The 16,579-nt window shown below is 37.8% G+C and overlaps 3 protein-coding genes across 4 annotated transcripts; 1 reads left to right on the top strand and 2 right to left on the bottom strand.

The window, feature by feature from the left end:
• Positions 1 to 656: 656 nt before the first annotated feature.
• On the bottom strand, positions 657 to 4,586 carry LOC116254101 (NADH dehydrogenase [ubiquinone] 1 alpha subcomplex subunit 8-B-like). Its single transcript, XM_031629192.2, has 2 exons — positions 4,311 to 4,586; positions 657 to 928 (listed from the first exon to the last, which is right to left on the bottom strand). The coding sequence occupies exons 1-2, from the start codon at positions 4,505 to 4,507 to the stop codon at positions 793 to 795; spliced, it is 333 nt and encodes a 110-aa protein (XP_031485052.1). The 5' UTR covers positions 4,508 to 4,586; the 3' UTR covers positions 657 to 792.
• A 1,987-nt stretch (positions 4,587 to 6,573) lies between these two features.
• Positions 6,574 to 10,661, bottom strand: LOC116254005 (vesicle transport v-SNARE 13-like). Its single transcript, XM_031629022.2, has 6 exons — positions 10,506 to 10,661; positions 9,113 to 9,250; positions 8,334 to 8,392; positions 8,062 to 8,247; positions 7,674 to 7,844; positions 6,574 to 6,984 (listed from the first exon to the last, which is right to left on the bottom strand). The coding sequence occupies exons 2-6, from the start codon at positions 9,204 to 9,206 to the stop codon at positions 6,832 to 6,834; spliced, it is 663 nt and encodes a 220-aa protein (XP_031484882.1). The 5' UTR covers positions 9,207 to 9,250; positions 10,506 to 10,661; the 3' UTR covers positions 6,574 to 6,831.
• Positions 10,662 to 12,157: 1,496 nt separating this feature from the next.
• Positions 12,158 to 13,521, top strand: LOC116254074 (uncharacterized). 2 transcript variants are annotated; one of them, XM_031629141.2, is made up of 2 exons: positions 12,158 to 12,316; positions 13,101 to 13,521. In XM_031629141.2, the coding sequence occupies exon 2, from the start codon at positions 13,145 to 13,147 to the stop codon at positions 13,316 to 13,318; it is 174 nt and encodes a 57-aa protein (XP_031485001.1). In that variant the 5' UTR covers positions 12,158 to 12,316; positions 13,101 to 13,144; the 3' UTR covers positions 13,319 to 13,521. The 2 variants fall into 2 exon arrangements, with proteins under 2 accessions (XP_031485001.1, XP_049933913.1); XM_050077956.1 differs by having other exon boundaries at positions 12,267 to 12,381.
• Positions 13,522 to 16,579: the final 3,058 nt, after the last annotated feature.

Below are 16,579 nucleotides of genomic sequence, written 5' to 3'. Positions count from 1 at the left end.
TCTTTTGCAGTTAAGGGCATCTTGAAGGACCAGTGCATCTTCACCACAAATTGCTTGGGAAAATACTTTAAGCTAAGCCAAGGCTCGTTACGCTATCATGTCAGGGATATGAATGCTGTGCTAAAATTGAATCATCTTTTCTTGAAACACTGTGAGACCATGAGTACATTAAGCTCAACCAGTTGTGAATCTGCAAAAAATATTATTATTTTTTCTAAGATAAATGAAAAAACATATAAAAGTAGTTCAAATAAAAAACTTTAAAAAATATTTATAATAAAAATGAAGAGTGAGTGATTCCAAAATTGATTGATGAATCAAATCAATTTGTCACCGAATTCAAACCCGATTGACTGGGATCAATTATGTTGCTCTATTAAAATACCAGGCCTCAGCAGAAACGAATCTTAACAACATTTCTACTTGATTAGGACTACCAAATCCAGCACAGGCTAACTTAATTCGGTGAGCAGTCTAACATCTTGAGAAGATACAACGTTGGTCTCTCAAGGCTCATGGCAGTTTTTAATTTTTCGTGAAGCTAAAAGAAGACGCCATCATAAATTGTCAACATTTCAAATGTCGTTATTCCACGACCGTTGCATCTTCGATCAATATCGCAGATTCTAGAACAATTGATCGCATTCAAATGAATATGCACCAAAAGAGTATTATCATTGGAAACATCAAGCAAATTCTCAATCTTAAATCTATGACAGATTTTATTACATCAGAAAGTTGTAAAAAGCTGGACCGAATGTTCTTCATTGCAGTTTCCCCACAGAGACATCATTATTCGGACAAAGGGCAGGCACTCTCAAATTTTTGTTGCTCTTTGCGACAAAACTCAAACTCGTTAGTGTGGTAATACATGCAACTGGCATATGCGTCCATCTCCTGTGGGCATTTCTCATGAAGCTTTTTCAGCCTGCACAGTAGAGCCTTGTCAAGTTATAAAACTTGAAAACCCAGTGGAATCCTAAGCAGATAAGCTATACAAATAGGAACCACTTCAGGCATGAGCATATGAAAGAGATTTCCTTTCTCTTGGGCACAATTTTGTCCGTCATTATAAGCAATGTAACTATGGTAGAGGCAAATATTGCAGAATATCCCAGTACCCTGACATTTTAATATTCTCATATGTGTTGATTTAGGTATCAAATAACTTGTCCAAATTTTGAGCTATGAAAGTGTTCAGTATGATTAAATCACCTTCAATACGACTTTAAGATTTCAATTTTGATACTGTGACCAAACAATGGCATCAGTCTTGAGGTGCTTCAGAAATGGCTAAAAGATTTACGTTAGACTCGTCTTCAGTACAAGAAATTAACAAATAAATCATATTGAACAAGTTTCCATTGTTTGAAATTATTATGAAGTATAGAGTTTTCCACAGTATATATATAGACACACACAGAGAGAGAAAGACAGACAGAGCCAACTTGCCCCCAGAGGCCCAACACTCAAGTGAATCAAACTGATGACAGACCCTTTACCTGCCATCAACCCGACCAGCTATACTAAGCCCCTTAGGGAGGGGATGATGCAACCAAAGACGCAACATTGACACAGTCAAATAATGATCCAACTACTCTGGTTTCTCAATAAAACAATTGGTCAGACCAGATATGCAGCTCTTAAAATTCGTTGAGCAATAAATATATATCATGGACACATTTTAAGCTCTATAAAGTACAATTAATTAGATCACGAAAAACTAAGGTTCAGTGTGCATCTAAAATGTCATGAAAGATTGGGGACTACAGATTTTAATTAAATTGAGGATAAAAATTCAATGTCTGGAGTTTTGACAATAACATGCCAAACTGTTAAAAGGCATTAATCGTCATTAGTAATAGATGATGCACTTTCCTCCTCTATAGCCAAAATGCACCGTCCATTAGATTATAGATGCTATATGTGTGTTAATGTTTAGTGCAGCTAATTGCATATACAGTCAACCTTTTCTTTTCAGTTTTATTCATAAAACCAACCTTACGGATGTGGTCTATAGTCTATACTGTTGATTTAGCAGAAACCGTCTTTCGGATTGCTGCAATCCATGTATCAAGGTCACTTTGACCCAAAAATATAAGTGCAAAAAATGCATCAAATTTATAGGATCAAATAAATATGTTTTTTTGTGTGGTCTGAACTAGATTGTACATGCAACCGTCAAAATATACAATTATATATATATATATTGGATATTTTTTTGTATATGTATGTTTGTACTTTGTATATCCCAGAAAACTATTCTTCCAGACAGAACCAGACACTTTTAAGTCTATACCATGCTCATTGCTTAGTCTAACGTAGATGCAATCTTATAATTGATTTAGTAAACCCCACGTGCAGATCAAACATCATGCTTAATTTCATTTTTCAAGCTATCAAAATGTTATGACTCATATAATGCTAAATATGTGTTGTAAAAGGTTAAACGATGAGCATGTCTATGTTTCAGATTAAATATAAAATATATCTTTTAGGAGTCAAAGATCAATTTAGTTTATAAGTTGCCTGAAAATTCTCTCTCTCTCTCTCTCTCTTTCTTTCTCTATCTCTCTCTCACCCAAACACTAGGTTTCTCCATCTAGCAATTCTCCGCATACACTTCTGGGACCTAAAAGATACATTAAATAGCTCAACCAGATTTGATAAAAATCATTAAAGCTGCCATTTGATAAAGACACGATTAATGATTATCTTACCAAATCTAAGCTTTCTACTGAAATACTGCTATATGTCTTGGCTTCTACATGATGTGAAGATAAATCTGTCAAAGTAGGAACTAATAATGGAGCCAATCGGCCAGCATCACCTGTATCGCTAGAGGGACACTTCCCCTCCATCAAGCACTTGTGGTGTCTAATAGCTGCCTATAATGCCTTCCACTAACAAGCTAGTATGAGACAAATGCCTTTACCTGCGGAAGAAAACCTCTAGAGACCTGTTAAAAGAAATGAATAGAACCTTGATTGAGAGTTTTCTCATAGTTAGATGTTAGATCTGACCACATTGGCTTAAATTGCACCTCCTTGATGATGTAAGACTCTCGAGTGAAAGCTCTTTGATCCTTGAGAACTTTCATCCAGGCAAGCATTATGTCTACCTGACAAGGATATTCTGGGTTTGGAAGTGTCTATCGACTTCTTCATTCTCCTGGCAGTCAACCATCAAATGGTCAGACAGACCCCTTCCAAGTTCTGCCAACCCTTTAGGTCATGGTCATGCTGTTATGATCACATGATGCAATTTTCTTTCACAAAAATGGGTTGGGGATGGGGTGATTACACTTCTGTTGCCCATTACAAAAATTTATAGCTAGTGAAGTTCAATCCATATTTACTCTTGATGGTTGACCCCAAAAAGTTAGACAATATCCTATCAGTTGCACACATTATCAGAGGCATTGTTCTTAATGTTACTCTTTGAAGTCATACCTCAGGCTTTTCATCCTAATAAATCTCACAACAGAGCAGGTTGACAATTGAGCAGAAATAGTAGAAATCCTCTCTGATAGCAGCCCCTGATTGCTGCATCTTCTACCATTTGAACAAGGGGCATGAGAGAGTGGCATTTTCAGATTTCTCAAGCTTACTTTCCAGAATGTCGGTCACATTCCATACAAAGTGGCAAGGTTGGAAATTGATCCAGGGTCCTCACCTTAACATACTTCACAATTCCCCTCTTACCACCTCTGGTGCTCTTAATACCAAGCACAATACAACTCAAGCATGGAAGCCCTCAAAGTGCTTTGTATCTTGGATGGTCAGAATGAACAACAATGCATTCGATTAAGACTAATAGTTCAAAGACAGGGATAAATTCCGTTCCATTATACAGGTGAATGAGACAGTAATAGAATGAGAAACATAACAGGAGCATGTCAGCACATTCTGACCATACTGCAGCATTGGACACAAAGGCTTAATGTTTGAAACCCTAGATGTCTATACCTGTGCTCCCATTTTTCACATCCTCCAGGCAAACGAAAACAAGAAGAGAAGATAAGAATGGAAAGAATCAGGAAGCAAGTTTTTGTTATGTTGTCCCTCAAGGAGATCACATGTTCACCGTGTGACGACATACACCCTCTCCATATCAAACACACCATTTCAGGAAACACCAACCTCTCGAAATCGCTAGAAAACTCAGATGAGAGAGAAGAAATGCATTGACCAATACGCTAATAACGTAGAAAGAAGAAAAGGGTACGGATAAAGGAGACAATTGAAACTCTGATCGGTTACTTTATCAGAGAAGGAGGAGGGGAGGAAGCATGGGGGGAGGGGACTCACAAGGACAGGACGCAGCGCGTGACCTGCTGCCCCTTGTCGAGGCACTTCTCGGGGTTGGGGTCCTTCTTCTTGCAGAGGATGAAAGCGCGATTCTCCTCCCTGCAACGCGTTGCAATGTGCTTCGACGCCGCCATCAGCACCGCCGACGTCGGGATCGGTTCCCCTCTGGCGTCCATCACCGAGCTCTGCTTCCCCATGGTGTCTCTCTCTCTCTCTCTCTCTCTCTCTCTCTCTCTCTCTCTCTCTGCGGGTGTCACACAGCAAAGAGGAAGAGGACGCGGAAGAGGGAGTGATGGAGATTCGGAAAATTTCACTAAAGATCCTAACTCTTGACCTATGTTTCAGAAACACTACTGATGATTTTAAACATTTTGAAATGGGCCGAAGTTCTTTTGCACATATGTAAAATAAAGGTACCTTTGTTTGTCGCTTGTAGCCCTTTAGATAGTATAACAATCGGATTTTGGTTGGATGTAGTAGGCCTTTGCAAAAATCTGCTTAGTTGGTTTGACGTAATCAAATTTAATTTAGTTCTCGCATTTGAATGTGATTTTTTGTGAGTTCTAGCCCAAGAAAACTAACACAAAATTTACATGTAATCCGATTCAGATTCGGTCAAGTTTGGAGTCAGACGTGAACATTCGTTGTAAACTAAAATTTCAATCATCAAATTCGATCTAACACTTCTTACTTATCACATTCGGATTCAGGTTGGTTATCCACTCAAATAGATATCTTGATGTCGATCTTCATGTATGAGTTGGGTATTCACTTCCTACAGGAAAGGGAAGAGAGGTTCCAAGTTGAGTTTGACAATAAAGGTAGATTGAATTCGGCAATGGGGAGCAAGATATGATCCATACCTACTGGCAGCTTTAGGGTAGCTTCTTCTCCACTGCATTTTGAAAGCCAATCTGCATTTCCTCCAAAGATTAACACTAGTTTCCCATTTATGAAGAAAACAATTGGTTCAATTTTTTTTTTTTTTACTGAATCTCTCTTTTTCCCTCTTATTTCCAATGATATGTAAGGGTGGGCAACAGGCTGAATACGTGATTGGTGGTTGGGTCCTTGGTCTGTGATGACCACACTTGGGCGGTTTTGACACTTAGATCAACTCAATAAAAAAAACTAGCTGGGCCGGGTTGGCCTGAGTTGGATATTAGGGGTCAACTCGGCCTTATATATGTATCGCCCTTGACATGACGTTGGCAGTCAGCTCACTTAAAAACTCTTTGTATATCGTTGATAGCTCCCTTAGTCCTTAGAAACTCTTAGAAGGTCATCAATGGTTTCTAAGACATTAAAATAGAAAATGTTAAAAGATTTCAAATATAGGTGGACATAGAGCCGAGCCGCCGAGCCCCTGATGGGCATAAAGTTGACCATCGAATCCTCCCCAATAACTAAGCGGGCTAGGCTCGGGCCAGCCTGAACCTGGCCTTGTCGAGGCTTGGCCCTGGCCAGCCCGATGCCCAACCTTGATGTTGTGCAAGCATGCGCACGTGTGTGAGTGTGTAGACTTATTTCCTTGTCGACCTTATCAACTTCTTATTCACTTTCATACAAGCTTTCATTCTACATTTTCCTTTTGAATGAATATTTTCTAATCTTAGATTTACATTGTCTAGCTACTGAAATTGGTAAACAGTAGTACTCAAATTCGATGGCGTCTAAAAGGTCATATATTGAGGACTTGAAAGTGCTGAAAGTTGGCATCTTTCTTTTGCTCTAATTGTCTGGTGGAAGAAGTTTAAAGTTTTCCTCCCAAAGAGATTGGTGTAGCGACAGTGGACACTGACTGAGAAATGGGCAATCCATGGTTCAACTTCTTTGGCTGTCACCTTGTGCAAAGAAGCTTGATACACTTACTGAAATTGGGAAAGAACACTCAAGGGGTCTCATTACTGCACTCGAGAATTCTGTCCAGGTCACCCTTCAAATAATTTGGAAAAAAAAGTGCAGTTCTCTTGAAAAGTTCACAGAGAGAGTAGTGGGGGAGGTGGGTGTGGGGGGGGAGGGAGGTGTAAAATTGCTCAATGGACGTGACGACAAATTGAGAGCCTTTGATATGAAAGAATCTAGACAGCCTACAATACAAAGATCTTGTTTATTGCACTTGATTTGTGCTGGTTTTCAGGCGCAACATTTTTACCATTTACTTCTAACCTGAGAAGTTCAGGGAATCATTAGATCCAATAACCCACAGTTAGCATACCTAAACGAATGGCTAGTTCCTACGTGAAGAAAACGACACTTGGCGTAAAAAATGAGAAGATATAGTAAATCCATCAATAGATAACAACCAGCTACAACACAAAGTTTCAGAAAACCAAGAATCGATTTAGTTACTATTTAACATGAGACAGTGAAACCAGACACAAGAAGGCCAAGCAGACCGACACCAAGATTACAATTATGTAAGGATACAAATTCAGCGGCTCACAGTCATCACACATATAATAGAAAGCTTGAGAGCAGTTGAGAAATGCTAAATGCTGACATTATGGTAGCGAGATGCTTAATGGGTCAGCTTAAAATACAAAACCAAAATAATTGCAACAACCAGGACAGCAATTATGGTGCCAATGATCCACTTGTTCCTGTCCATTCTCCTTGACATGCCAGTCAAGATTTTTCTGCTCTTGCCAATGTAATCATCCACACCATGGAGCTGGCAACACAAACAAAAGAATAAGATTCATGAAGTACCTTCAAGAGGAGAAAAATGAAAAAAGATAACAAAGCATCAGACACAGCTAGTTATCTTCAAAACAAGACAGGTCATAATCATATATGCTATACCAGCCATTAAGCAATCATAGACAACTTCCGTTTTACTTTTTCTTTAAGGGCCAATGGGCCTTCTATACTTTTTGGAAGCTATTTATTTTGGATATGATTTCCGACTTCCTTGGTTCTGCAAGATTAATGCTCACAGAAGCTCATTCTTTTTTTTCCAGCTTCCCAGGTTCCTGGATGTAGGTTGCACGTTCTGCTTTTTGCACAAGAAATCTGGACAGATCACCGTGCTAACATCACTTACAACATTCGTAGATGTACTTGGGTGCTTAGTGGTATATACTGTGTGAATTGAGATTTCAATTCTACGATACCTGTACTAGCACCTAAAGGCAAAAGTAAGAATACGACAGGAGGGCAGTTCACTCGATCATCCAACTAATTTAAAAGTGTGCTCAAACATGAAACATATGAATATCAACCGAAGGAAAAAACGGAATGGGTAGATTGCATCAGAATATTTAATAGTACTAAACTAAGAGCTTTTATGTACACAAAATCCGTTGTCTGGATCTAGTTAGATGTAGCAGTAAAACAATTTGAACAAAAATGTCTACTTACAGTGCCGTGGGCATGCAAAAGTGACTGGCGTTGCTGATGAAGGTCTTGAAGAATTGAAACACCAAGTTCCTCGGTCTCTAGCATCGTCCGTCTACCTTCCTTGATCCGTTCAGTAGACTGATTCAATCTGTCTGTAGATTGAAGCAACCTACTTCTTTGATCAGCAGAAACCTGCACCGGCAATGGAAAGGAGATACAATATCTTCAACACTTCTGAGATGTTAAAAAATGGTTAACATCTCAACTCAAGGTACTGGGGAATGGGGAAAAGAAATCAGCAGAATTGCCTATTCATGGATACAAAAGAGGATGAAATGCTGCATTATTCCAAACCAACTATTAGCAACACAGATAAAACTTAAGGGATGTTCTTAGTGGAGGACATTACCATGAGTGCATCTGCCATTCCTGACTCCAAAAGTTCATCTCTTGATGCCAGGGCATTAGCTGATGTGATCTTTTTAACTTCACTTTTCAGATTGTTTAAATCTGATTTATATTCCCTTAACTTCTGAAGAAGCATAGCCTTCACGCTTGGCTGTAGACTTCTTGCTTCAAGGTCCATTTTGCGTATCTACATACATTTATAACCATAAGAAACTGCAATCGAAAGATAGACTTTAGATTAATAGACATTTTACAGCATTAATTTGTGTGTACCAAGCCTTCTGCTTCATCCAATCCAGTTTTTATTTCAGCAACTTTCTGCTTTTTTCGCTCTGTAAAAGCAAATAACAGATTATGGAGATAAGCAAACATATTCCAGTAGAAAACAACTTAGCATCTAATTGGTTACGTGGCCACCAGACAAAGTGATTCCTTGGCCACAAGCCCTGAACCTCACATATATCATACATTGGAGCAGTGCCCGAGTAAATATAACAACCAATAACTGTTAGCCAAAGGAGAATTTCCATTTCTGACAGATGTCTAGCTCATATAATTGCTAACTGATCTTTCATATAGCTTCTGTTTCACACCAAAACTTGCAAAAGTTTATGAAGCACCCATAAGAAATCTAACTTTATTCAGACAGTTGCCATGTCAGACCAACTTTTTGAAACTATAATTAGTAGGAAATAAAAAAAAAGGCAAAGAGAATTTAATGAGAACATAGGTTGGTTGAGAGGTTCTGGATCCAAACATGCATCGGTAACATACACTTGCCACGAAACACATATATTTCACGTCACAAATGATACTAAGCAAAACAAGGAAATCAGGCACCTAGCAACTGGAAATATCATCCTCATAAATATGCTGGGTGATTAGAAAAACTGAAAAGGGTACACATCTACCTACAACATGGATAAAGCTACGACCAAGTTCATAACTAGCATCTGCAAACAACGTGACTGAAATTTGACACTGGTAAAGATCCAAGAACAGCTTAAGAGTCCAACCAAATCAGAGAAAAATAGCACCATAGGTAGCCTCACCTCCATCAAGGAGACCAGCAGAAGTGCACTTCTTGGAGAGATTTGCAGAAACCTCACAATATTGACGTTCGTATCCCTCAAATACCTGACTCATTGTGTCTTATAGCTCTTCTGATTGATACTCAATGCCCTGGATGTCTAATGAGAAAAAAGAAAAAGAAAATCAATCAACCTAAATGTCAATATTCTCATGCACGAAAGGCATATCTGTTTCAGGAAAGGAGAATTTGTTTGAGATCCATAACAGTGCTAGCAGATCAGGATCAAAACAGCACACAAAAAAAAAAAGAAGAAAAAAGAGAAAAAGAACAGAAATATAGCTCCTCTTCCATCTAACGTCCTAATGTTAGTTACCACGTTTCCTAAATGTCTAGACTCCATATACCAAGATGTTTAAGTATTGGACTTTCAGCATAAGAATGAAACGGGAACAGAACAATCTGAACAAGGCAAAATCCTGAGATATACTATTCCATATAGCCATTAAAATCATTTAGATAAGAGAATAAAAACTTGTGAATATATATATATATATATATGTATACATATATATATATATATATATATATATATATATGTATACATATATATCTATATATATGTATGTGTGTGTGTGTGTAAGGGAGAGATAATAAATCAAGAGTTGCATTTATAACATAACATACAGAAACTACATCTCAAGATGGTTACTGGAATCCCTTCGTGCATGTAGCAAACCATTTCATTAACAGGATATTCATGTATCAGCAACGCGTTTCTCATCACTTTAGGCAACTTCCTTATTATGTTCGCAAGTATGTCTAGATTACGGAATCAGCAATTTTTGACTAACTACTTTCATCAAAAGGCATACATTCTTTTACAAATTTTGAAAATTAATTGGGTCATAACCAGATTTAACTACGAGACTTAAGGTAAAGAAAAGGGAAAAAATGGCGCTTGTGAATTGCCAAATTCTGCAAGAGCGGTAACAACGAAAACTGAAGAATCATGGTTATTGGGGAGCGAATTCACAAAAATAAGCTCCCGACTTTAGAGCCATTGCACCAACAAATCAACCAATCAATAACAAGTCTCATGAACCATATCAATGCCAAGCAGCGCCCCATCATGCCAACTGTCAAACAGCAAGCAAGAAAAAAAAAATCGCTACAAGGCTCAAATCCATCCACCGATGATCTCGAATAACAACGAGAAAAGGACGCGAACAATATGCCAGCGGAGAAGGAAGAAGGAACGATATCTTAAAAAAGAAACGCCACCAATCTCATGAAATCCAACAAAAATCAAGCATCAGAGAATACATTCGAAGGATTTTGTGACCCTGAGAACGTTAAGAATAAGGTTTGTCCCGTCTACGAAACTAGGGCGTGAAAGAATCGGAAGCACATACCAGGTAGAGCCAATTTTGAAAAAGGACGGCTTGAGATCACCGACACGGATGCACCGGATTGTGGGAGCAGGGCGGATTTCCGGCAAGGGGAGAGAGAGAGAGAGAGAGAAGGGGGTAAAAAGAACGATGGAGATGTCTCCGACGAAAAAAGAGAGAATTGCTTTGAGACGCAACGGTAAAACCGATTCGATTCATATGGTGGAGAACTGATACGCGGAAGACAATGTTGTTTCTCACCAGACACACTTCGGGGCTTGCCAATGCTAAAATTTGATCTTCTTGATGTCGAGGTCGAATAAATATTTTTTTATTTCCCGTTCTTTTAAATATTTCTTAATTTGTTTTTAAATAATTTTTATTATATTTTACCAATTCCCAAACCGAATTTGTGAATCTCACCATTCCAACCCCTGAAATGGATTCTAATGACATCGGTCTAATACGTTTAAATCTTCAAGATTTGAGATTTAGTAGTGAACACGACATAAATCCTAAACCCTAAACTCTACTTTTTACCTCAGAATGCACAAGTCCTAACTTTAATCATCTAAGAAAATAAAACCTACAAAAATTGAACGAGCAACGTCTCTTCCATGTGCCTTTGCCTGCCTGATCAGCTATACTCGGACTCGATTAAGATGACAAAGAAGAAGATCTAATGAAACAACTAAAAAAATCACAAAAGCAATGCACTTTCCAAGAGTGAAGGACACGGTGCTTGGGGCTTTAGTACTGAATCTTACCCACTCACACACAAATACCGTTCATGATCTTTTAACAACAATTTATGGTGCTTTTAAAAATATGTTCTTAATATATATATATATATATATATATATATATATATTGAAACTGAATTCAATAGGCCAACATCCATGGCATCATGTTTTTATTTTAAAAAAAAAATTTGTTATGCTAAAAACTATCGCAAATGATGCATTCCGTAATTAAAATTCGTTTTGAAATGTACCATTTGCAGAAGTATGGATGTTAACTGGATAGTCTTTATATATTTCCTTCTAGGCCAACAAAGTAGGAAGACACTGAGGAAATTCTTTATATATTTTAACAAAGCGGCGCTTAACATTTGGGCCACCAACAAATCATATGGGCACTCAACTTCTAAAAAGGGAATCTAAAAAAACTGTCTATTTAAAAAAAGTTGATTTTTTATATAAAATAATAAAATACATTCATAGAGATGCACTGTCCTTTTAATGCTTGTGTTGTTAATATAAATATCATTTTATACCAAAAATTAAAGTTTTTATCTAAAGATTGTTGTTTGTAGCCATCAAACAGACCCTAACTTACAAAGTCTAACTTCCCAAAGATGGTTAAGAGAGGATTAAGTTATAAACTGAAGGCCTCTAGATTTTTAAAATTTTTTTGAGCTGCATTGATGTTAGCGAGATAAAAAAAAATGCACTATTTTCTTTGAACTGCATCGATGTCAGTGATAAAAAGATTTCTGTCCATTTAACACATTCCTAAATCCATATCCAAGTTTATATATGACAGTTTTTTAATCGAATTTTACTTAATGTAGATTTAATTAGGCTTGTAAAAATAGATACCGATCCGGATCGGTGACCATGAAAAATCTGACTCGTTGAGTTGGCAAGTGCCGACTTCCGTTGGGCTGGTGAGTGAAATCCCCTCCCAGCCTCCGGAAATTAAACCCGGGTCTAATCGAACGTGGGACCCGTTGACAGCTCCTCTGCCTTCCGTCGTCCTTCTTTTCTTTCCCTTTTGCGCCTCTCCTGAGTCTTTCTCTCTCTCTCTCTCGGCGGCTTCTTCTTCCGGAGACGGTAAAAGTCTTTTATTTCTTTAGGCGTAATCGTTTTAACCTACATGGCTATTTCTTAATGATTCGGTAAACCTCGTGTTCCCTCCTGCTTTTCTGAGTGAGAAAATCATGTGTGGTGTTCTTTCACTACACACATGAACTTTCCTCTTCTGTTCGTTAATCTCTGTCATACGATTTTGTTGAATCTATGTTTCGCACCCTTCTTTTTGCTCGTTTTTGAGTTCCGGTCGACGATCTGTTTCCGTTTGCTTATGTGGTGTTATGTAACTTGGTTTTACGCACAGTAGTTGTTTGACAAAATGACTTAACGACTATTTTAGTTGGTCTCTCTATTTTTCTGCTGTTATTTCCACATCTGATTTGCTTGATTTCGTCACATGCCTAGGCCAATTGACCGTTTTTGGTGGGTAAAACGCAGTCTGAAGGGGATGTGCTAGTCTGCTTGGGTGACAAATATTTTACCTGCTGGAATTTTAGAGTTCTGAAACAATATAATCATGGAATGCTTCCTTTTGAAGCATGATAACGGTGGTAGTATATTTGGTCGCACAGACTTATCCTATATGTATGACTAGTTGGTAGCTGGTACATTGTTGTTCTTATTGCTTTTGCTTGCTCTTTGGATGAAATGGTCTTACCAAATATTCGTTTTCTTGACGGTGTATATGACTTCCCTTTAGATTAGTCTCATGACGGAATCGAAGGTGTCCATGAATGTGATTTCAAGCATCTCATCCCTTGGATTTAGAATGTCATTGTTGCTTTTTTTTGCTTTTTTTTCCCAGATTCTAGTGATTCAGTTTTAGCTGTTGAGGTTTCCTGGTAAGGGATGGGCAAGGCGAAGGGTGGATCCATATTCATCAGGCTCGTCTCTGCAGCAGGCACTGGGTTCTTCTATGTCAAGCGAAAGAATCCACGAAGGATCACTGAAAAGCTTGAATTTAGAAAATATGATCCCCGGGTGAACAAGCATGTTCTGTTTACGGAGGCAAAGATGAAGTGATAAACTGATAATGTATCTGCAAGCCCTTTTTCCTTCTATGGATTTTTTTTTCAACTTTCTTAACACCAACTTTTGTCCTTGATTGGTTCTGCTAGGATTTTTGCTGCTTTGCAGTTATTTAAAAGTCAGAACCAAATGACAGTTTCACTTCCTCCCTTTTTTGTTGGCGGGTGGATTCTAGAAGCTCATAGATGTTGCTGATAGTTTTGTGCATGTCATATTCTCGTTATCTTGCATTTATGGTCACCTTGCATTCTTATTATGATGATATCATGATATGAATACTCATCTCATCCATGTATTATCCATACGTATTTTTTGTTATACACTGATAGGGATAAACGGCATTGGTCAAAATATCATGAGTTCATTATGTGTTCCTAAGAACCAGAATTGAGACCATGCCAATGCTTATGATATGACTAGCACCATGAAGATGACTATATCATGAAATGCGGCTGATGCTTAAAATTTTATAGCATCGACAACCAGGAATGGTGTATTCCTGTCTGTCGGAGCATTCTGCTGTGAATTCCTTTTGTCATGGGTTTTGAATCGTCTATGTTCCACTCTACTATCAAGATCTAATTTATTAGTGAGAGTTGGGATCAGAGCTTCTAAGGTTTGGTGATTTAAAGGGCATTTGCTGGAACACTGCCTAAGTATTCTATGAATTTGCCCTAGATATTGTGGCGACGTAGTGTTTTATGCATCTGCCTTAATCTTTGGGATAAATCATGGAACCAAATTGTGCCATATTCATCAAATTGGCTTGCTTTTCGTATTCACTAGGAGGCATGCCGTTGTCGGGTTCCTTATATTGAAGCCAATACTTGTGTTGAATTTTGCCTTTTATTACGGTACTGGATGTGTTCTTGCTCCTTTGTCCCAGCCAGAAGAACAACAAAAAGAATGACAAAGTGTGTGCTTGTTGCAAAAGTTTATATTCTGGTTGTGCCGAGTCGACTCAGAGTCACAAGGGCAATTAGCAGTAGGATATTTAAAGAAGTGCGCGGTCGTGTCAAATTATGTTGTTTGGTGGATGAAAAGTGAAGATAGAAAGCAAAGGACAGTTTGTGTTGTATAAATTTTAAAGCACTTTGTGTTATATGAAGGAAAGGGCACTTCTGAGTTTTTTATGTGTTGCTTTAATAATCGAATTAACGGCTGCTAGAATATTAAATATTAGAAGTAGAAAAGGTGAACTGCTTGTATGAAAATAATGCTTAAATTAAAACGTATTTTATATTAAATTAGTAATCATAAACATTTTAGCATGTTCAATCTTCTGTTGAAAGTATGCTTTTCATATGGATATGCATATATATTTGCTAAACCACTTGGGTCAGGAACAAAAACTAGACCATCTAAACTAGATCGTTGATGTACTGTTGCACAGTTTATAGAGATAATTTTCTTTTTATTTTTTGGGCTTTATATATGTTATTTTAATTATGAAAAAAATTAACGGCTCCTAGAACACTGAAATATTGGTAGCAGAAAAATCAATAATCCTTAAGCAAATTATTTAAAACATGTCATGTAGCTTACTCACAAACATGTTCGCACTTTAACTTTTGTGTTAATTAACTTTTTGACAAGAACTTAGAGTAGTAGTCTTGATTTTTGTTCGATTTAAGTGATTTGAGATGTACATCTCTCTTTTCTCTGGTTCTCTCTGTTTTTCTCTTTATATATATACATGTAAAGGCTGTTTTTCTGAGTAAAAACCCGTAGTGACCAGTTCACTTTCTTCCATTAACAAGCATTATTCTTTTTGTATGGTTTTTCCAAAAAGTAGGTCTTGCTTCAGTAGTACTGTTTGTGTTACGGAGAGCCTATTTTTAGTGTGTGGGGGAGACCCACTCTCCAAATCTCCTGCCTCTTCTTAAGATACAAGTTTTACTTTTTTTATGTTCCAAAATGTCACCACCACTGCTTTTTAACTTATGCATGAATGACTTGACTTTACTTTTACTGCATGACTTGAAATAGAGACTGACAGCCCACCAACACCCACCACAAGTAGTGATGCCAAACCCATTCAGCCAAAACTGATGAGAAATTATGCGGTGAAAATGCCCAATACTTCCTCACTATCGAAATGAAACATCAACACAGGTAGGTAAGAAAAGCTTGAGCAGTTCTCTTGCCCCCTCTTGCAGGCAACGTTGAATCACATCTATGTGGCGCTATTCAACTTTCTTCTCACGACAAATGGTATGTCGCCGGACCCCATCTGGGTTTTCCCTCCACCTGATGAAACGAATGGGGGCTGAACCTTTTCATCCAACAAACTCACATCTCAGAGAAGCATCAAGCAAGCCAGACCATCTCTCTATCTGATACCGATCCAATCACATTTCTCAAGTGTTTTTTCTTTTTAAATACCCATATTCATATATCATCCAGTTTGAAAACTTATAAATCGATATAAAGATCATGTTTCCATGGCATGCTAATGGACTTTGTGAACCAAAAGCTTTCCATGGTGTTAAACACGTTGCACATGTTGTACGTATCGTATGATACGTATTTTACAACTTAGAAAATACGATACGATATGATACATATTTTACAACTTAAAAAATACGATACGATACACCCATTTGTAGTAAATAAGAATGTATACGTACGATACAAGCCTTCATATCGTAAGATGCAGATTGATTTCAAAAAAGAGGCCTTGAATCCCCTCCTTTTCGAGTTTTCTTTATAAAAATTTGTCCCTTCTTCACTTCTAATTTAAAGATTGTGTCACCGTGAAGGGAAATCATCGATTTCCATCATTAAGGCCACGTTTGATGGCCTGGATTTTTTTGAGGGGGAATTTTTTCAAGAAAAATTCTCCACGGTAAAATGAGGGGTAAATTTTACTTTTTCTTGTTTCAGGCCATGTTTGATGGCACTGGAATTTTTTTGAAGGGCAAAAAATGCATAGTTCACTGAAAATTTTTTTGGCCGTTAAAATTTTTTGACCGATTCATATCTCTTCCTGCCTTTTGCTACCTTCCTGCTAGAAGGTGCGGATCATGCTGTTCCTTGCAATTTCTTCTCAATGAACTGCCAGAAGGAGAGCAGAAATGAACGATGGTGAGGGTTCGTGTGAAGGAGGTGTTTCAGTTTCTCCTTTGGCACTCTTGCAGCAAACCTCTGTCTGAGCACAAGTTCTCAAATCCCATGAACCTCCAAGGCTGTTGCTGACCAATCCTTCTCATGCGACCTTCAACTTCCTCTGCCATTTTCTCTTGTTCTATTCTT

Source organism: Nymphaea colorata, chromosome 5 (genome assembly GCF_008831285.2).
Source record: "Nymphaea colorata isolate Beijing-Zhang1983 chromosome 5, ASM883128v2, whole genome shotgun sequence".
NCBI lineage: Eukaryota > Viridiplantae > Streptophyta > Magnoliopsida > Nymphaeales > Nymphaeaceae > Nymphaea > Nymphaea colorata.
The sequence above is the reverse complement of the archived record's forward strand: the minus strand, read 5'-3'. Positions and strand labels throughout refer to the sequence as shown.